Source organism: Clarias gariepinus, chromosome 11 (genome assembly GCF_024256425.1).
Source record: "Clarias gariepinus isolate MV-2021 ecotype Netherlands chromosome 11, CGAR_prim_01v2, whole genome shotgun sequence".
Lineage (NCBI taxonomy): Eukaryota > Metazoa > Chordata > Actinopteri > Siluriformes > Clariidae > Clarias > Clarias gariepinus.
In genome coordinates, this window is record NC_071110.1 from 1,774,112 (window position 1) to 1,793,876 (window position 19,765).

The 19,765-nt window shown below is 39.5% G+C and overlaps 1 protein-coding gene across 9 annotated transcripts in view; it reads left to right on the forward strand.

The window, feature by feature from the left end:
* Positions 1-19,695, forward strand: part of kif1ab (kinesin family member 1Ab) — a 55,644-nt gene extending 35,949 nt beyond the window's left edge. For 5 of the 9 annotated variants that reach the window (XM_053507785.1, XM_053507784.1, XM_053507787.1 and 2 more), the window contains 19 exons: positions 826-916; positions 1,003-1,121; positions 1,323-1,378; positions 2,987-3,095; positions 3,205-3,271; positions 3,463-3,547; positions 3,934-4,039; positions 6,321-6,344; positions 7,810-7,924; positions 8,765-8,898; positions 9,084-9,145; positions 9,374-9,519; positions 10,128-10,304; positions 11,656-11,727; positions 13,172-13,290; positions 13,407-13,520; positions 13,648-13,840; positions 15,108-15,226; positions 15,849-19,695. In XM_053507785.1, coding sequence (XP_053363760.1) covers positions 826-916; positions 1,003-1,121; positions 1,323-1,378; positions 2,987-3,095; positions 3,205-3,271; positions 3,463-3,547; positions 3,934-4,039; positions 6,321-6,344; positions 7,810-7,924; positions 8,765-8,898; positions 9,084-9,145; positions 9,374-9,519; positions 10,128-10,304; positions 11,656-11,727; positions 13,172-13,290; positions 13,407-13,520; positions 13,648-13,840; positions 15,108-15,226; positions 15,849-15,891 — 1,951 coding nt within the window. In that variant the 3' untranslated portion in view covers positions 15,892-19,695. The remainder of the gene's footprint in view (positions 1-825; positions 917-1,002; positions 1,122-1,322; positions 1,379-2,986; positions 3,096-3,204; positions 3,272-3,462; positions 3,548-3,933; positions 4,040-6,320; positions 6,345-7,809; positions 7,925-8,764; positions 8,899-9,083; positions 9,146-9,373; positions 9,520-10,127; positions 10,305-11,655; positions 11,728-13,171; positions 13,291-13,406; positions 13,521-13,647; positions 13,841-15,107; positions 15,227-15,848) is intronic. The other 4 variants (XM_053507790.1, XM_053507792.1, XM_053507791.1 and 1 more) reach the window with 1 other exon arrangement.
* Positions 19,696-19,765: the final 70 nt, after the last annotated feature.

Below are 19,765 nucleotides of genomic sequence, written 5' to 3' on the forward strand. Positions count from 1 at the left end.
TGTTTTCAGTCAGCAAAAGCACCGGCCCCCTGACAGAAAAACTGGTCCCATGGTGACACCAAGACTTTTCTAGGCCAGAACAATGAACTGTTTACTGTACGTCAGGGGCTGGGAGGATGAAATACCACAAGCAACTAAAAGTTTCTCACTGCCATCTTTTTTAAAAAATGGGCAGCTCAGATGCTTTCTAGTAATGACAAAGCCAGGAGAACTGCCACTGGGCTGGCCACTAGGGGAAGTCGAGACATACATAGACGTCCACGATGACGTAATGACGTACACAATGACATAATGACGTGACTGTCTAGCCCAACAAAGCCAGTTTTTAGGAGGTTCGCGATTAAACTGGGTCTGAACCGACCTTAGCACCAGACGAGGACTAGCACCTGGTTCACTTTGGTGGGAATGGGGTATCTGTGTTCTGGTGCCCTTCTATTGTGGCCAGCATTGTTGACTTTTTGTGCTGGATTGTCTTTCTGTGTCTGGGACGAGACTGGCTAGCCTTTGGTCCTCAAGGGCATTACCGAGGCTTGGGTGCCCATGATCCTGTCCCCAGTTTACAGGGGTGTAACTGATAATCAATGTTATTGTTCTGGTTGCCAGGAGTATGAACATAAGGTGATCAAAGAACACAACAAATGCAATTAGACAGAGACACACTCGAAACCTGGAACTTAAAAACACAAACTTGTTAGACATCAGCACAACCGGGTGCAGGAGATTGACGGAGGCGGAGTCCAGTACCCAGCAAGTCCTGCCATTAGAAATACCAACAGTAAAGAACTGATAAACAAATGCATGTTCTATCTCTCTCTCCATTTGCAGCTTCATCCACCGACATGACGAGGCGTTCTCCACAGAGCCGCTGAAGAACACGGGCCGAGGGCCTCCGCTGGGGTTCTACCACGTCCAGAACGTCAGTGTGATGATTTATTATTACTGTAACGTTTTAGATCTTTGTCTGATCTTTGTATGAACGCATGTCGTGTGTTCTTGCTGCAGATCACGGTGGACGTGACCAAGTCGTTCGTGGAGTACATTAGGTCGCAGCCCATCGTGTTCGAGGTGTTCGGACATTATCAGAAACAGCCGTTCCCTCCGCTGTGTAAAGACCTCATCAGGTGAGAACTCGCCATCTGCACAGCGCTCTCTCCTCAGCATCGGCACACTTTTAGATCGTGTGTGTGTGTGTGTGTTGTAATATGGAGATCGCATGTTCTGTGTCAGTGTGGGCGGGGCTTCCTGACTCCCCTCACGCAGGCTTCTGATCACACTGTCCCAGGTGTCACTGAGAACAATAATGTGTGTGTGTGTGTTTTCAGTCCTTTGCGTCCATCAAGACGTCAGTTCCCTCGTGTCATGCCTTTATCCAAACCAGGCAAGTCTCACACACACACACCACACACACACACACACACACACACACACTCACCTAAAGGATTATTAGGAACACCACACTAATACGGTGTTTGACCCCTTTCACCTTTAGAACTGCCTTAATTCTACGTGGCTTTGATTCAACAAGGTGCTGAAAGCATTCTTTAGAAATGTTGGCCCATATTGATAGGATAGCATCTTGCAGTTGATGGAGATTTGTGGGATGCACATCCAGGGCACGAAGCTCCCGTTCCACCACATCCCAAAGATGCTCTATTGGGTTGAGATCTGGTGACTGTGGGGGCCATTTTAGTACAGTGAACTCATTGTCATGTTCAAGAAAACAATTTGAAATGATTGGAGCTTTGTGACATTATACAAGCATTATCCTGCTGGAGGTAGCCATCAGAGGATGGGTACATGGTGGTCATAAAGGGATGGACATGGTCAGAAACAATGCTCAGGTAGCCCGTGGCATTTAAACGATGCCCAATTGGCACTAAGGGGCCTAAAGTGTGCCAAGAAAACATCCCCCACACCATTACACCACCACCACCAGCCTGCACAGTGGTAACAAGGCATAATGGATCCATGTTCTTATTCTGTTTACGCCAAATTTGGACTCTACCATTTGAATGTCTCAACAGAAATCGAGACTCATCAGTCCAGGCAACATTTTTCCAGACTTCAACTGTCCAATTTTGGTAAGCTTGTGCAAATTGTAGCCTCTTTTTCCTATTTGTAGTGGAGATGAGTGGTACCCGGTGGGGTCTTCTGCTGTTGTAGCCCATCCGCCTCAAGGTTGTGCGTGTTGTGGCTTCACAAATGCTTTGCTGCATACCTCGGTTGTACCGAGTGGTTATTTCAGTCAAAGTTGCTCTTCTATCAGCTTGAATCAGTCGGCCCATTCTCCTCTGACCTCTAGCATCAACAAGGCATTTTCACCCCCAGGACTGCCGCATACTGGATGTTTTCCCTTTTCACACCATTCTTTGTAAACCCTAAAAATGGTTGTGCGTGAAAAGCCAAGTAACTGAGCAGATTGTGAAATACTCAGACCGGCCCGTCTGGCACCAACAACCATGCCACGCTCAAAATTGCTTAAATCAACTTTCTTTCCCATTCTGACATTAGGTTTGGAGTTCAGGAGATTGTCTTGACCAGGACCACACCCCTAAATGCATTGAAGCAACTGCCATGTGATTGGTTGATTAGATAATTGCATTAATGAGAAATTGAACAGGTGTTTTTAATAATCCTTTAGGTGAGTGTGTATATGTGCACTCACACTTCACTCTACTTTCCCTCTCTCTCCCTCTCTCTCTCTCATACACACACAGACACTTTCACACATTTTCTTCTGCTTTCTCTTTCATGTTTACCTTTATTCTTTCTTCTTCTTTACAAGTTTTACATCGTGTTCTTCTTCTATTCCACTTCTTGCTCTTCGTTTTTCTTCTTCCCCTTTCCTCGTCTTTTAAATTCCCTACATCCTTTCTTCTTTCACTTATTCATCATCATCATGTTTTTCCTCTTCTTCCCCTTTGTCCCCCCCGTCCCCACCCCCTGGTCACTGTGATTATTAAGGCAGTGTGTTTCTTTCTCTCAGTCCCAGCGACTAAGCTGAGTGCGATGGCTCGCTCCTCTGCCGGTCCGTGTCACTGTAAATACGACCTGATGGTGTTCTTCGAGATCTGTGAGCTGGAGGCGAACGGCGAGTCAGTGTCACACTCACACACAGCTGGATCACACTCTGTCTCTCCATCTCTCTGTCTCACTGTGCAGTGACTCACCCTCTCTCTCTCTCTTTCTCTCTTTTTCTCTCAGTTACATCCCGGCCGTGGTGGATCACAGAGTGGGCATGCCCTGCCACGGAACCTTCCTGCTGCACCAGGTCCACTTAACACACACACACACACACACACACACACACACACACACACACAATAAGGTCTAAAACCAAAAGAAAAAGTGAGAACACATTCTGTTTCATATTCTCTAAAAAACATGGGTTTGATTGTTTTTTATTTGTATTTATTATTTTCGCTTTAAATGAATAAAAACTATATTTCTTTTCCCCCACAGGGCATCCAGAGGAGGATCAGAGTGACCATCGCTCATGAGACAGGACAGGACATCAAATGGAAGGAGGTGAAGGAGCTAGTTATCGGTGAGCCCCGCCTCTCTAATCAGCATCTCTTAATGTTCTTCTTCTTCTCCTTATTTCATTCATTCCTTTTTCTCCCTTTATTACATTTCTTTCTTCCGCTCTTTTTCATCTTCTTTTCCTTTTTTCTTCTTTATCTCCTTCTTCCACTGTTCTTCTTTTCTTCTTTCCTCATTATCATTATAAAGGTTACATTTTTCACCTTCAACTCTGTTTTAATAATTTTTTGATTCATTTGCGTCTATGTTTATTGATGTGAATCTGACACTTGGGGAGATTCTGAAATGCTGAGTTACTGAAGTCTAAAATTACGTTTATGTCATCACTTAAGCTCTTAATCTTTACTTCTTGTATTAAACTCAGCAGTATTTTTTCACGGTTCATTTTAGGTCGGATCCGTAACTCTCCTGAAGCTGACGAGACCATCATCGACCCCAACATCCTGTCCCTCAACATCCTCTCGTCCTGCTACATCAAACCTTCTTATGATGACAGGTCTGCACACACACACACACACACACACACACAAAACGTTGGTATAATGTACAGTAAGTAATCGGGGCCAAATTCCACAACCCTCATTCCGTGCAACAATACATTCCAAAGTTCAGCTGAGACTCATATGAAGCTTTTGCCGTCCCACTGAGATAAAAAAAATAGGTACAAATTTAACCTTTCCGTTCACCATATGGCTATCAGAGGTGGAAAGTAACGAATGACATTTACGTGTACTTTTTAAAGTAGTTTTTAAAATCTGTAGTTTTACTTTTACTTAGTATGTTTTGTTTAAAGCATTGTACTTCACTACATTTTAAATCGCATTCGCTATGGAGTAAAAAAGAAGTAAATGAAAATAAAAAATAATAAAAATTATATAATCGGGAAGGAAAAAAAATTGCACCCTAGAAACCACTGCACTGATTGATTGATGGGGAAGAAACGCACTAAATTCACAAGAACGATGGAGACAAACAAAACAGCAACAAATTCTAATGATCAAACTCCCGGCCACAGTAACAGCCACTACCATGCTGTAGACCACATATACGTACTGTACTGTATGTTGGCCTTTTAAGGGTTGCTACTGGTAACTTTACTTGTACTTGTAAAACTTTTAAAAAGAGTTTACACTATTAAAAGAGCCTTAACTATGAAAGATGCCAAGTTGATTTATCCCCGTGAGACTGCAGACGCTTCATATGAGTCTCAGCTGAACTTTGGGATGCATGTTTGCACGGAATGTTGGTTGTAGAATTCGGCTCCAGTGACTTACATTAAACTTGCGTTTCAGGTAACTAACCTCGTGCTCGGTGTGTACTGTAGGGCAGGAGTATTTGTAATCACTGAGACCTACAGTATGGTAATGTACTCATACACACCTCAATTTTGATTTAAGACCGACTTAAAAAAAAAGAGCTATCCCCATAATAAATAAACTTCAGTAATTCAGTAATAAATATAATCAATAAAAGTCTGAAATTCAATAACATTTTAATAGTACGATTCAGTTTTGTTGGCAGAGATTTAAGCGATATGCAAATTTGAAAACGTAGCCACGCCCTACAGTTTTTACTGTATATATTGATGACATTGTCCTTCGACCTGAAGAGAAACAAGATCTTTAACCTGAAGTTTAGAGGACAGGTACTACAGTATAAATAGAGGCCTGTAGTTTAAACGGTAGTTTATTATTTGCATTCCAATTGAATGTTAGCTTTTATGACGTGATAACACTTTACCTCTCACACGTTCAACACTAACCCTGTGTTTCACGCTCTCTTCACCTGGATATGTTAATTTTATCCCTAAATTACTGATCTGAGTAACGAAATAAACAGTAACCTACATATCCATGGAACTGATCATACCAGTGTACCCTGTCTGTCTGTCTGTCTGTCTGTCTAACTGACTGTCTGTCTAACTGACTCTCTAACTGACTCTCTGTCTGGCTAACTGTCTGTCTAACTGACTGTCTGTCTGTCTGTCTAACTGACTGTCTGTCTGTCTGTCTAACTGACTGTCTGTCTGTCTAACTGACTCTCTGTCTGTCTGTCTGTCTAACTGACTCTCTGTCTGTCTGTCTGTCTAACTAACTGTCTGTCTGTCTGTCTAACTGACTGTCTGTCTGTCTAACTGACTCTCTGTCTGTCTGTCTGTCTAACTGACTCTCTGTCTGACTGTCTGTCTAACTGACTGTCTGTCTAACTGACTCTCTGTCTGTCTGTCTGTCTAACTGTCTGTCTAACTGACTGTCTGTCTAACTGACTCTCTGTCTGTCTGTCTGTCTAACTGACTGTCTGTCTGTCTGTCTGTCTAACTGTCTGTCTAACTGACTGTCTGTCTAACTGACTCTCTGTCTGTCTGTCTGTCTAACTGTCTGTCTAACTGACTCTCTGTCTGTCTGTCTGTCTAACTGTCTGTCTAACTGACTGTCTGTCTAACTGACTCTCTGTCTGTCTGTCTGTCTGTCTAACTGTCTGTCTAACTGACTGTCTGTTTAACTGACTCTCTGTCTGTCTGTCTGTCTAACTGTCTGTCTAACTGACTCTCTGTCTGTCTGTCTGTCTAACTGTCTGTCTAACTGACTGTCTGTCTAACTGACTCTCTGTCTGTCTGTCTGTCTGTCTAACTGACTGTCTGTCTAACTGACTCTCTGTCTGTCTGTCTGTCTGTCTAACTGACTGTCTGTCTGTCTAACTGACTGTCTGTCTGTCTGTCTGTCTGTCTAACTGACTATCTGTCTGTCTAACTTTTCTCTTGCTCTTCATCCTGGCAGTGTTTCCCTGGGAATTGATCATAGGTATTTTCTCCTTTCCTCTGCACTGGCGTGTTGTAACTCTGTGCATGCGCTGATAATTAGTAGAGTAGGCTGCATGTTTCTGTAGTGTTTGTGTTCCTGGGATGCTGGCAGGTTAGACAGTCCGAGCAAAGATGTTGAACTGTACATAAGCTAGATCTGTATTTTAAACAGAGGTGGGTCAAGGAGCCAAAATATTTACTCAACTTGAGTAACGTTGAACTTCTAAATAATGTTACTCAAGTAGAAGTAAAAAGTGGTCATCCAAAATATTACTCAAGTAAGAGTAAAAAAGTAATGAGTAACTGTTTCATCATGATTACTGATTTATTTTTTTAGAAATTATGTAAGCAGCCAGACAAAATGATAAATTAATGTTCAAATTGCGACATTTTCAAATAATTAAATAAATGAAATGAATTTAATAAAAGAAATGAATAACACTAAATATCTTTAGAAAATAGCAAATAAGAGGAATAAGAAACACCACTTTACTAATCTCACTTTTCCCACAATATACAGCTTTTAAAATAAATTCCTTCTGTAGGTATCATATTTATACTTAAACAGTGAAACTATTTCCAGTGTAAGATTAACTGTATATTCAGTTTTCCTCCAAATGGCTCAGCAGATAGAAAATAACATTAAAACACGTACAAGAGTCTCAGTTTACCATAAACTGTCCAGCAGAACAAATGTAAGAAACTTAGATTTTTTTTATCTTCTAGTTTGTTGGTAATTAAATATGTTAAGATTGCAACATTAAATAAAACAGCTAAAATAACCGCGACATGTTTGCTTTACTGTCTACTGCTGCTAAAGACAACCCCCCCCCCCCCCCCCTTTTTTGTCTGGTCATGTGACTCCATGCGGTTATGAGTTTTGCAGCTGATTGGTCAAACGGAGTCATGTGATTGTTGTTGCTACGTCTGATTGGTGAGTCAGGCGGTAGATCCACCAGCTGCATTTCTCTGGCAAAAACAACAAATATCTAAAATGTTGAATAAACACAATTATTGTTGAGTGAAAAGAGCTAACACATGATCTAACAATAGCAAGAAGTCACTAGACTTGCAGATTATTTTCATGGATTCTCATAATATCAGTGTAGAGACAGGACGGTGGTTAGCATCTGCTTAAAATTTAGTTTAAAAAGTTTTTAAGAGCATCTAAAAGTCACCAAATCTGGTAAAAATTGTTAATATCAGATCCTATTTAACAGCCACTAGGGGGCGACTTTCATCATATCCACATTCTGTGTACAATGAAAACACTGCATGACAATTCATTTTTATTTTCATTACGCACACCAACATTTCCTCAGTGTTTTAGCTGACCTTAGACCCATGGTAATGCAGAACTGATTATGATATAAAATTTTAATCGGAATATGTTCACGCTACAGGACCACAATCGTCTTACATGCTAATTTCTAATGGTTCTTGTTTCCCGGTGCGATGGCCTGCAGGACGTTTTATCGGTTCGAGGTGGCGTGGGACAGCTCCATGCACAACTCCCTGCTCCTGAACCGGGTCACGCCGTACGGAGAGAAAATCTACATCACGCTCTCAGCGTACCTCGCGGTAAAACACGCTTTTCGCCAAGTACAGTTGAAAGCTGTGATCTTTAGGGACACGACTGTAAATGCCAAATGTTACACTTTTTAAAAAAAAAAAGCAAAACACAAACTCTGGGTATACTGTAGATTTACAAAAGTCAGCTAGCAACATAATACACAGTAATGCTACTGTGTGATTAGCGGTGGGCGATGTAGCAGAGTTTCGTTAAAAAAACACAACAACCGCTGTATTTAAAGTTAAAATTTAAATTAAAGTATTTCACAAAGAAAAATAGGGAAATTTACTGTTCAGTCAGTTATATTTCTCAGTCAATAACACAATTAATAAAGCACACACACACACACACACACACACACACACTTGATGATAATGATTGAGAACACAGCCCTGCAATTAGCATATTACAACCTGATTGGCTGTTATATTTTATGATGCAATAACAGAAAAATTATAAGATTTTATAATTAACTCTGGTGACATTTATTTATTTATTTATTTATTTATTTATGTCAACACACTACACATTTCATTTCCTGGAATAGAAGCCATAAAATTGAATTTTTAGTTTTTTTCTCGTTACACTGAGAAATAAAAAAAGCCATTATAATAATAAGCACATTGCAACGTGATTGTACATTTATGGCTAAATTTGCATTTTTTTTTTTATTTGCCTTTTTTTATTTCCCAAATATATAATTCGGGTTTTTTTTTTTGCAGTAACATTCACAACACGGGTCAGCAGTAAAGACATTTTTCATAAACTTTACATGTAACGTACATTTTAACATACATATTATATGACAATGGAATAAGTAAAGTTCATGATTGATGATTTCTCCTCAGATGGAGAAGTGCACCCAGCCTACCGTCATCACCAAAGACTTCTGCATGGTGTTTTACTCGAGAGACGCCAAGCTTCCTGCCTCACGCTCCATCCGTAACCTGTTCAGCACCGGAGCGTTCAGGCCCTTAGAGAGGTGAGACAGAACCGTCCTCTGTGTAAAATCCCATATTTTATTATTTTATTAAATTACAGAAAGCCAACCTTCTGTACTGTAGTACACCTTATTGAGAATAAATTTTTATTAGTACTGTCCAAGGTCTTATCCGTAACTAACCAAAAACGATTCTCTGATCATTGTTGTAATTGGTTTCCTTTTAGTAACCGTGTAACTGGAGTGTATGAGCTCAGTCTGTGCCATCTGGCAGACATTGGAAGTCCAGGTAATAAAAATTGTTCGGGGTTCATTACTTATTTAAAAAAAAGTTCCTTCTCTAAATCTCTTACAAAGCTGTTAGAAAGTGTTGACACTGGAGACTCCTTCCATAAATGTTAAAGAAAAAACTTCATCATGCAAGCATGTTTTGTAAATGAGCTGTTGCTATAGAAACGATAACATTAGATTCAGCAAATTACCACAAACACCTTCTGACCAATCGCAATGTGTTTAGGAATGCAGAGGAGGCGTCGGCGTGTGCTGGACACCTCGGTGGCCTACGTTCGTGGTGAGGAGAACCTGGCCGGGTGGAGACCTCGCAGTGACAGTCTCATCCTGGATCATCAGTGGGAGTTGGAGAAGCTCAGTCTCCTGCAGGAGGTATGAAGTTCATGGTCTAGGACGTTCCTGTACACGTTCCTGACTCGTTTTTGTCACATTGTGGCCATGAGTGTATATCAAAGACTAGTCATCTTAACTGTAGTCAAACACCCATTCAGAGAAAAGGGGCTGTATCCTGGCCCACCCTGCGCTCTGACTCCACGATCCTAACACACTAGAATATGCAAGGAAAATAAATACACTGTGCTCAAAAGTCCATGTGACACATAAAGCCTTCTTCAATAACAAGTAAGAGAAAAGCCTATCACATGCTTCATCTGCATTATTTTCTGCCCACACAACATCTGGGCTCGGAGAAAAGCGATATTCTCTCACTTTCACCCCTATAGATGCCCACAGTTGGCCAGGGTCACTGTTATTAATATGGGAGAGCTGGTACACCACCCTTTCCTTCCGGGAGCTCGGTCAATTTTGCTCTCTTGGACGTCAGCCATGGATGTTCTGTTTCATTATTGGGATTCGGTCTTGCGATCTCCGGATGAACGGACAAGTGCATTTTTGTTGCGGCACAATTTATAAAGCCTACAAGATCTGATGCATTGATTTGTGTGTATGTGTGTGTACTGTATGTGTGTGTGTGTGTGTAGGTTGAGAAGACGAGGCACTACCTGCTTTTGAGAGAGAAGCTGGAAGCATCTGTGCTGAGTCAGGAGTCTCTGTGCAGTAAAGACCTGATGGACTCGCCTAAATCCCTCAGTCCCACCCTGGCAGGCAGCCCCATTCTGGATGGAACCAATGAGAGACAGAGGGAGCTGGCTGCCAAGGTGATCACTATTCCCCTCCACATTATCCATTTATTCATACAGGGCTGAACATGTGGCTAGCTAGCTAAATCTGAAACTAAAGCAACATCATCTTTAATGTTTTCTGGCTAAATTTAACCACAGAATTGACTGATTTTATATTAATGTGGCTAAATCTGCCCGTAAGGTTAGATAGCTAAATCTAACTAAAGAGACATTATATTTAAAGTTAGCTAGTTAATTTAAACCTCAAAAACACTTAAGTATTATGTTTCTAATCAAAGACCTTTCTAAACAAAGAAACATTGTATATGTTTTTTTTTGTTAAATCAATTTTACTGTTAATCAAGATGACATCAAAGTTAATTAACTAAAATACTTTGGATTAGGAGCATAATTTCTTCTGGAAGTGGGCTCATATTCGAAAAAACTCATAAACCAAAGCAAATTGCGCTTTAGAAATAATGGAAACTCAAATTATTTGTGACACAGCCCCGCCTCAAAAAATACATAAAAATAATGAATACAAAATATAAGGTAAAAATAAAACAAATTATCCTGCACTTTACTTAAAAAAAAAAATGCAAATAAATCCAGACAGATGCGTGTGTGTGTGTAAAGCTAAAGTAAGAGGAGAGGAGGAATCAGCCCCTCCCCCCTTCTAGTCTCTTATTTAAGTTTCACACACACACACACACACACACATTAATGGAAAGACTGTTTTATCAGAAAAGTTAACAAGGAACATCGCTAATAAGTCCCGCGCACCTGCACTTTACCTTTACAAAGAATCGGGGCAGAGTTTCTGTGTAGAGCAGAGAGTGTGTGTGTGTGAAGGCAAAAGTAGGAGGGGTTTGAGTGTGTGTGTGTGTGTGTGGCACAGTGTTCAATGTCGCGCGCGCACACAGACACAAAGTGCAGGCTGATCAAGAGAGAAAAAATGGATCTTAACCTCTCTAATGAGACTTTCTTTTGCTTTACACGCGCACACACACGTTCTTTGCTTGTCTTGCTAAACACTCGCAAACCGCGTTACCACTGTATAGCTTTAGAAAAAAAATCCAAATCTAACCATGTTGATGACTTTTTAAAGTTAGCAAGCTAACCTTAGCAATAGGATAACAGATACAAGCTACTGTAGCTAAATTCAATTTTAGCCTAAACTGTGTCTCATATAGATAATAATAATATACAATATATTATAATAATGCTGTGTTTTGTATAGTGTGTTAGTATATACAGTATATAGACATGGCATGTCGTGAAATTTCACAAACCTGTAATCATTTTTAAAAAACAAACAGTTAATTCCTAACCTTATAAAAAGCTGGTAGTTGTGTTGTAATGGTAACGCACTCCCTCTGGTCCCCAGTGTCTGCGACTGCTCATGCACACCTTTGACAGGCAGTACAGCCAGGTGAGCAGCAGTGCCAGTGAGAGCAAGGTGAGCCTTTACCACCCGGTTCCCCACCTGTGGGACTCGTCTCTGTCCTCCATTCTGTCCGACGGGCCCTCTGCCTGCTCTGCCTCTCTACTTCATGAAGAGAGTGCCATCATAAAGCTCCTCTACCTTTACCTCATGTACATAGACCAGTCTAAACCTAGCCACAGTATTTCTGACCTAGTTATGAATCTAGAGCAGTCATTAACCTTCTGTACATAAATAAAACAGTTTCATCTCAATTTAAACCCAGAGCTCTTATTCACTGTAGCTACTTTAATAATCAGAAATCTGCTTTACCTTGTTTTTTTTGGGGGTAACAGCAAAATAAATCCACTCTAAGTTAAACATCTGGAGCACTCAAATTTAAATAGAGAGGTCAAAAATCACCTCATTAAGTTAACGTGTTCTAAAGTCTGCCTTTATTTACTAGAAGTTAGGTAGAGCTTTTAAAATTCTTTATAAAACTACCTTAACATATCTATGTACAGTCTTAAAAAAAAATCTGCTGTACTTTGTGTGTTTATGCTCTGGATAATGCGGTCAAATGACCTGCTGTTACATCATCCATCTAAAATATGCAGCGCTGCGATTTGTTAGAGCGGTTAAAAGCTCTGCTCTACTTCATTTTCATGGCTTTGGTCATAAACCTTCGCTGATTAATATAAATAATCATTAATATACCTAACCATAGATAGAGCGGTCAAAAGATAGAGCGGTCAAACACTCTGCTCTGCTTCATGTAGATAGAGCGGTCAAATAAAGAGCAGTTATAATTCTGCTTCGTCTTACAGTAAGTGGATATGTGATGAGACCTGCTCTGCCTTATTTATATAGAGCGATTAAAATCCACTCTAACTCATTTTAAATAGTCCAAAGTGTTTTGATTTAGATAGAGGACTATTTAAAATGCTCCTCTCTCTCTCCTCCTCTCCTCTACACTTTAAGCTAATGGACATGAAGCAGTTAACATTCGGCTCTGTATACTATAATGTACCTCATTTACAAAGAGCAGCTTTAAATGAGTTGATGGTGTTCAGCTGGAGGGACAAAACCTGCCCTCCTTGTTTAGACAGAGCGCTCACGGAGGCGTTTATACAGTACGGACACCTGATTTAGGGACAAGTCATAAATCTGCTCTATGTTCAGTCCACGTTTAAATAGAGCAGTTAGGAATGCAGTTCTATTCATAGCTCATTAGAATAAAAGTCATCATTCTGCTATATACTGTACACATTTTATCTTTTGTTTAATTGACGATATTAAAGTGTTCTTAAACCAGCAAAAACGCTGCCTTGCTTGCATTTCCTCCTCCACTCTGCTCCTTCCATCCTTTAGTCGATAAGACAGAACACTTACTGGATGCCAGTGATGATTTTTGCCGTTTAAATCTATGAACCGAACACACCTGATTGTTGATGATGCCGTGTTCCTTTGGCTTATGTAGCTGTCTGAGATATCAGCGTCTCTGCTGAGAGACACATCGTCTTCTGCTCTGAGCTCTCTGACTCCATCCACTACCTGTCCTTCTCTGGTGGACAGTCACTATGGAACCCTCGACCTCAGGTCAGTTTGTTTCTCTCAGCCTCTTTAACGGTTTCATTTGTATTGTTTTTGTGTTTGTGTTATTAAAGTTTGGTAGGAGACAATAATTTAAGTGTGTGTGTGGTTGTGTGACACAGTGGTGCAGAGGCTCACTCTGGGGCTTCCAGTCCAGATTTGGACCCATTTAGTCCTGAGGAGAGGAAACCTCGAACCTGCACCTTCGTCCCCAACATCCAGGAGATCCGCGTCAGGTATACACACAGACTCAAACACATTGTGGTTCTGTGTATCAATCAATCAATCAATGCATAACTACTTCACATGTGCTATGGAAGGAAATGTGAATTTGTGCTTCAATGGTTGTTGATGTTCCTGCAGCCCCATAGTGTCTAAGAAAGGCTACCTGAACTTCCTGGAGCCCCACACCAGCGGCTGGGTGAAGCGTTACGTGGTGGTGCGGCGTCCGTACGTCTATCTGTACCGCAGTGAGAGAGACAGCGTGGAGAGAGCCGTCATTAACCTGTCCTCTGCCCAGGTGGAGTACAGCGAGGACCAGCACGGCCTCCTGAGGGTGAGACGCTCTAACATCTGTCCATCTGCTGTCTGTCTGTCTCTCATAATGTCGCACAATATATGAAGATTTCATTTGAAATAAACTAGCCTAAGTACGTATCAATGACAGTTAAAGAGTTTGTAGAAACAGTTAAAAGGTTAAATCCAAAAATAATCTGCTGATCGTTAATGTAATCAGTGATATTATTATTGTTATTATTATTATTATTATTATTTGAGGTTGAAGCCCACGTACATGTCTGTGTGTCTCTCTGTACAGCAGAACTCTCTGTCTAACTTATTAATACAAAGAAATCCCATTCTGTAAGGTTGAGTATCTTACGCCTTGTTTACACTAAGTTGTCCTTCTTTGGTGCTCATACAAATACACTCCCTGTTCGGTAATCGGAGAGTGAATCACAGATGAGAAATGGAAAAAGTAGATAAAAGGATAAAGATGAAGTTTTGTCTTAAAACCACTCCAGCGTGTTAAAATTCACTTATACCACTTCAGCGCTGTTATTTCAGCCAAAGTGAAAATATGAACTAATCCCAGTAAAAATATTCACTTTATCTTTTCTAATTAATATCTATTGGTGCAGGTGTTTGTTTACATTGAGACAGTAGCGCATTAGGAGATTATTTTACAGTAGATTATTAAATCCCACACATAACTGTTCATAACATCACTTTTACTCCACATTTAGATTCACTGATGGTGCAGATTAAACTTCAGGTAGATAATAAAGAACCGACAAAGTTCCATTAAATTATGTCCAGCCAGTTTTGTGTGTTGTTGGGACAAAATCTGTCTGGACACAAATACTGACAGACAGACAGAAATTTTTCTGAGACAGGTTTCTGATCCTCTGATGTATGAAACGTAAAGACATCATTGAAAGAGCAAGTTATGACCCAATGTACAGACAAAACCTCTACCAGTACATCTGTCTGTCTCCCAACTCTGTCTGTCTTGATGTTTGTCTGTTGGTCTGTCTGGCTGTCTATTTTATATGTACCTTTATGTTTTATATGTACTTCCTGTTTGTGTGGACGAATCTGTCTTCCCTTCTGCCTGCCTGTCCATATCTGTGTGTTTCTCAGTGTATCGGTCTGCCTGTCCCTCTGTGGCTCTGTCTCACTCTCTCTCTATTCCGTCTCTCTGTGACATCACTAACATTCTTCATAGACGTGTAATATTATGTGGCAGCTTTATCTTTACACAGTTACTGAATTGTTCCTGTGGAAGGCGTTTCTCCTGAACTGGGTGTGTGTGTATTTTGCAGACCCCGAATGCATTTACAGTGGTCACTGAGCATCATGGAATCCTCCTGCAGGCCGGCAACGATAAAGAAATGCACGACTGGCTCTACGCCTTTAACCCACTGCTGGCTGGGACCATCAGGTAGAACCGCAGTCTACTCTACATCGCAGTGTGTCTGGGTTATCTCTTATTAACAGCTCAACAGTGGGGAAAGTTCAAGTCTATTGTTGGAAAATAGTTATAAAAAGAACTTAATTAAAAAATATACGTATTTCATTTCTTCTTCTTATTATTATTATTATTCCTACCAAACCGGACTATTTTGGAGTGTTTCTCTGACTTTTTATTTTAATACCACTTTTTTAATGCCTAACTGTATAACTGTAAAATAACAGACAGTAGACAGTTATGTGAATGACCTCTAGGTGGTGCTAATGTGCACTTTTCCTATTAGCTATCTTGTTTGTATTCTACACGTTTCAGTGTAAAGCTAAAAAAATGATTCATTTTATGTACATATTTATCCTAAGTAAAGTACTTATTCAACTTTAACTTAAGTACGTAATTAACTCACCTCTACATCTACAGAACTCGGTGGTTTTTTTTTAGTGAGCTTGGAATGCACTACAACATTAGCATTAAAATTAGCATTAATCAGTGAAATAACAGTAAACGAGATTAGCCACAGACACAATTTTTCTCTGAACAAATGACTTCCTGTCCTGCATTAGACCCGATGTGTTCCCTGTCCTCTCCTCCTCAGGTCAAAACTCTCCAGGACGAAATCCGCACAGATGAGGATGTAAAAAAAAAACGCTGACGATCCTCCGTCTGAGGTCGAGCGCAGAATCTCGACGCGCTCCTGTGGTGTAAATACTGGTGTGAAGACAATAATAGCCTGTGCCTGCCTGCGTCCCTCTCTACTGCCCCCTGCCTGTGTGTGTGTGTGTGTGCGCGCGCAAGTGCGTGTGTGTGTGTGTGTGTGTATGAATCTATGAGTGTCTGTGTATGTCATTAGCAAAAGTCCTAAGTACTGTAACTCGCCATAGCCGCGTTAAAAACCGCACTTGTTAGTGATAATTAGGATAAAAATCAGCTCCATACAGAACCGCCTCCGTTTTAAAATGTAAAGAGTTTAGCTGCTGTAAATGCAACACATTGCTGCACATCTGTGTGTGTGTGTGTGTGTGTGTGCGTGTGTTCTTCAGTAGGTTAGATGTGAACCGCTTTTTTCCCTAAGCTTTCCTGGAGACGGTTAAACAAGTTCAGATCAGTGAGAGTTTCCTGGTGTTTTTTCTTTTTTCTTTTTTAGTTACAGAAACAACTTTAACCTGTTAATCTTCTAATATGGAGTTTATACAGATGATCCTAGGAAATGTCATGTAATCCTCAATCCCTTGTCAAATCCATTGAAAAATAATCACTCAATTTTTTTTTATAGGATTTGTAACAAGGACGTTTTCAGAAACCTCAGCAAAATTAAACTTCACAATATAAACCGTTTTCCAGGATTATTATGAAAAAAAGGGGCGGGGTTAAAATAAATAAATATTCAAGTTACTACATTTGGGTGGATATGTGTGAGGAGGGAAAATATGATGGACCAGACAAAAAACTAGAGTCTCTGGGTGACGGCTGTAATAAATAATAATTTACCAAACGATTTTTCACGAAATTTTGTATCAGATTTGATTTCACATTTTACATTATATTTAAGTGAAATCCTCTTAAGATCATCACATTCCAAGGAAACGCCCAAATTTCCAAATTATATCATGAAAACTTTTCCTATTTTGTGATGTTTTAACTTGCAAGTAAACTGATTTAATCAGGATTGACAGGAACAAGCAGTAACAGTCAGGAAACAAGACGCAGCGTTTAACAGGAAATCACTGATTGGAATAAAATGATCAGATGACCAGTGAGTTTCTCCAGATTCTGTTGTTAATGTCATTAATCCTTATGAGCAGGTGTTATCAGGTTATGTCAAACCTGACATTGATTACACAGTACATGGTTTATAGTGTGATATTCATTTTTGCTAAGATTTGGCACAAATCTTTAATGGCTCTCAAAAAAAAAAAGCAAATCCTATTAAAAAAATGAGTGCCAATTTTTTTTTTAAAAAAGGGAATGAGATGGTATTGAAAAAAAAAAATCCTTCACCTAATTATGTTCATGAGATTTAACATTTTAACACATTTCTCAATAAGAGGAATTTTATATCATTCATATTAATTACATGTTAAATGTTTAATTTATTGAGCCTCATGTGTTTATAACATTATGACATTATTTATTTACCTTTTCACGTTGCACTTTGGATCTTTTTATGGAGCTTGATGTTCTTTATTTGATCGCCTTATGTTTTGCATTAATATGTTAAATTTGCACAAATGTGAAATGTAGACCTTTGGTGTTTCTTGATGTTTTAGTTTTAATTTTAATCACTAAAATCGCCTAAAGGTTAGCATTAGTTATGAGTGTTTAATGGACACAGAGATAAAGTGTGTGTATTTCAGAGCACCTAAGAACAAAGATGGTAAAGATGGTATATTTATTGAATAGTATATACAGTACAATATTATGGCTGCTTATAAATCTGCTATTTCAGATCCTTAAATCAGAAATGTTAAAAAAAAAAGTTTAAAAATCCCCTTGCTGAAATTTTTGTCAAAGATTTTTGTCTCAAGATTGGATTTAAAAAAATTTTGTAATATGTGTAATATATTTGTGTAATGGTAGCTTAATGGAATTTATCATTCCTAATGGCTCCTTATCTAACTTTTATCTTAATTTTAATTCTAACCACAAAGAAGGAGCTCATGTTGGATTCTGGAGATATTTTAGCTTAAATTACAATAAATAAATAAATAAAAATTGCTAATGGAAGCCTTAGGAATCTGATGGAGACCTTTAAGCCGATTCCCGTTACGTAACACAAACCAACAGAGACTTTCCAAATGGACTTACATTAATTTCAGCAGGGTTTAAAGTGAAAATAGATGAATTTGGCCTTATTGTAAAGATTACAGTGTAAAAATGATTACAAATATGAACTTGTTTTAATTAACGTTATTGTGTAGTAGCTACACCTCAGAGACGTCCTAGCGCAGGAAGTCGTTTATTGATGAAGTAAAACCTGCTCGTGTCGCGTTGGTGTTGGTGAGAAATGATCAGCCAGTCTTTCTCCGTCACCTCAGATTCATCTTTGTGATTTATAACAGAGCCGGTCCTGAAGCATCATATCCACCGTTTTTGTTTAAATTATACTAAGTGTAGTAGTAACTTCATCTAAGGATGTATAGGATTTCCTCACCCTGTGTGTGCTACAGTAGCTAGCTCTGTGAACAGGCTAATCATGAGCTAGCGTTGTTACAGGCAAGCTAAAACCCGGACCTAGCTTGAACGAACTCAAATCTGTGAATCAGTAAAGTCACCGATGTTTCTTTATTTAATAATTATATGCTGATAAAATGATCAGTGCTAGGAGTTAGCATGAAATCTGTCTTGTGAGTCTGACTAGCATGCTAAATTAAGCAGTACTGTAAGCTAGCTAAAGAAGAACACCAGCACCAGCTCTCTTATGATTAGATATTTCATGTGCTTGTGCATGTATGCTCAAAACATTAGCTAGATAATCAGGTAAGCTAGCTTGTTAGTTTAATCAATCCAATAATGAATTTCTGCACATAGCTAACTGACTGAAACAGCACTAGCGAATGACTAGCTAACATGCTCGACTAGCATGCTAGTTTCGGGGAGGTTTTTGTTAAGTTTTTTTGCTCTTTTTGTCTTTTTTTTTATTTTTAATTAAGTGACTGTTCATGAATGTATCATGGACTCAGACTGTAGCACTTATTAGATTTTTAGAATTTAGATTTTTGAATGAATAATGTTTTCTGTTGTCCGTCACCAAGGTGGGTTTCAAGTCTTTAACTTGCTCTGTTATAAATAAATAAATAAATAAATAAATGTTTTAAAATTGTGCCTTGGGCCAGCCAACCCACAGTGCACAATCAATCAATCAATCAATCAATCAATCAATAAACACGTGCAGGTTTTCAATTGATAATTGAAATGTTTGTGATGCTGCTATTAGGACTCTATAATGTGTTCCTCAGTCAACTTCAGCATTATTATTATTATTATTATTATTATCAGTTATAAAATAACTCCAGTGAACAGTGATGTGAGTGAAGGCTTCCCAGGTTTGGAGGATCCCCCCCCCCCGCGATGCGTTCTCGGTGCTCAGAATTCTGTTCGTCCCTTTCCCGTCTCTCTGCTAATATGTGACAGCATGCTGTATATAATTACTCACACGCCTACAGTATATCAGTAGCATTTACACTATAATACTAGTTGTACACTTTTGTTAAAAAAAAATCAAGAGCCTCCTCGAACCTTCTCCGCAGCGCATCTCCTGTAGCCGCTTCTCGCGTTCATGCTGTGTATATAAACCCCAACCGGCACACAGGTGTAACCTCTTTGTACCCTTAATAGATAAGCCGTAGTGTACTTAGTGCTCAAAAAGTGTTGGACTCATGTCTTCGAATGTCTGTGGACACTTAACACTTTGTTGGACGTGAAATAAATGTGCAACACGCCGTCCCTCGTGTGTGTCTCCTTCTTTTTTGCACCATGTCTTATTACTGTGTTCACTGAAGTGCCAGATGTTTT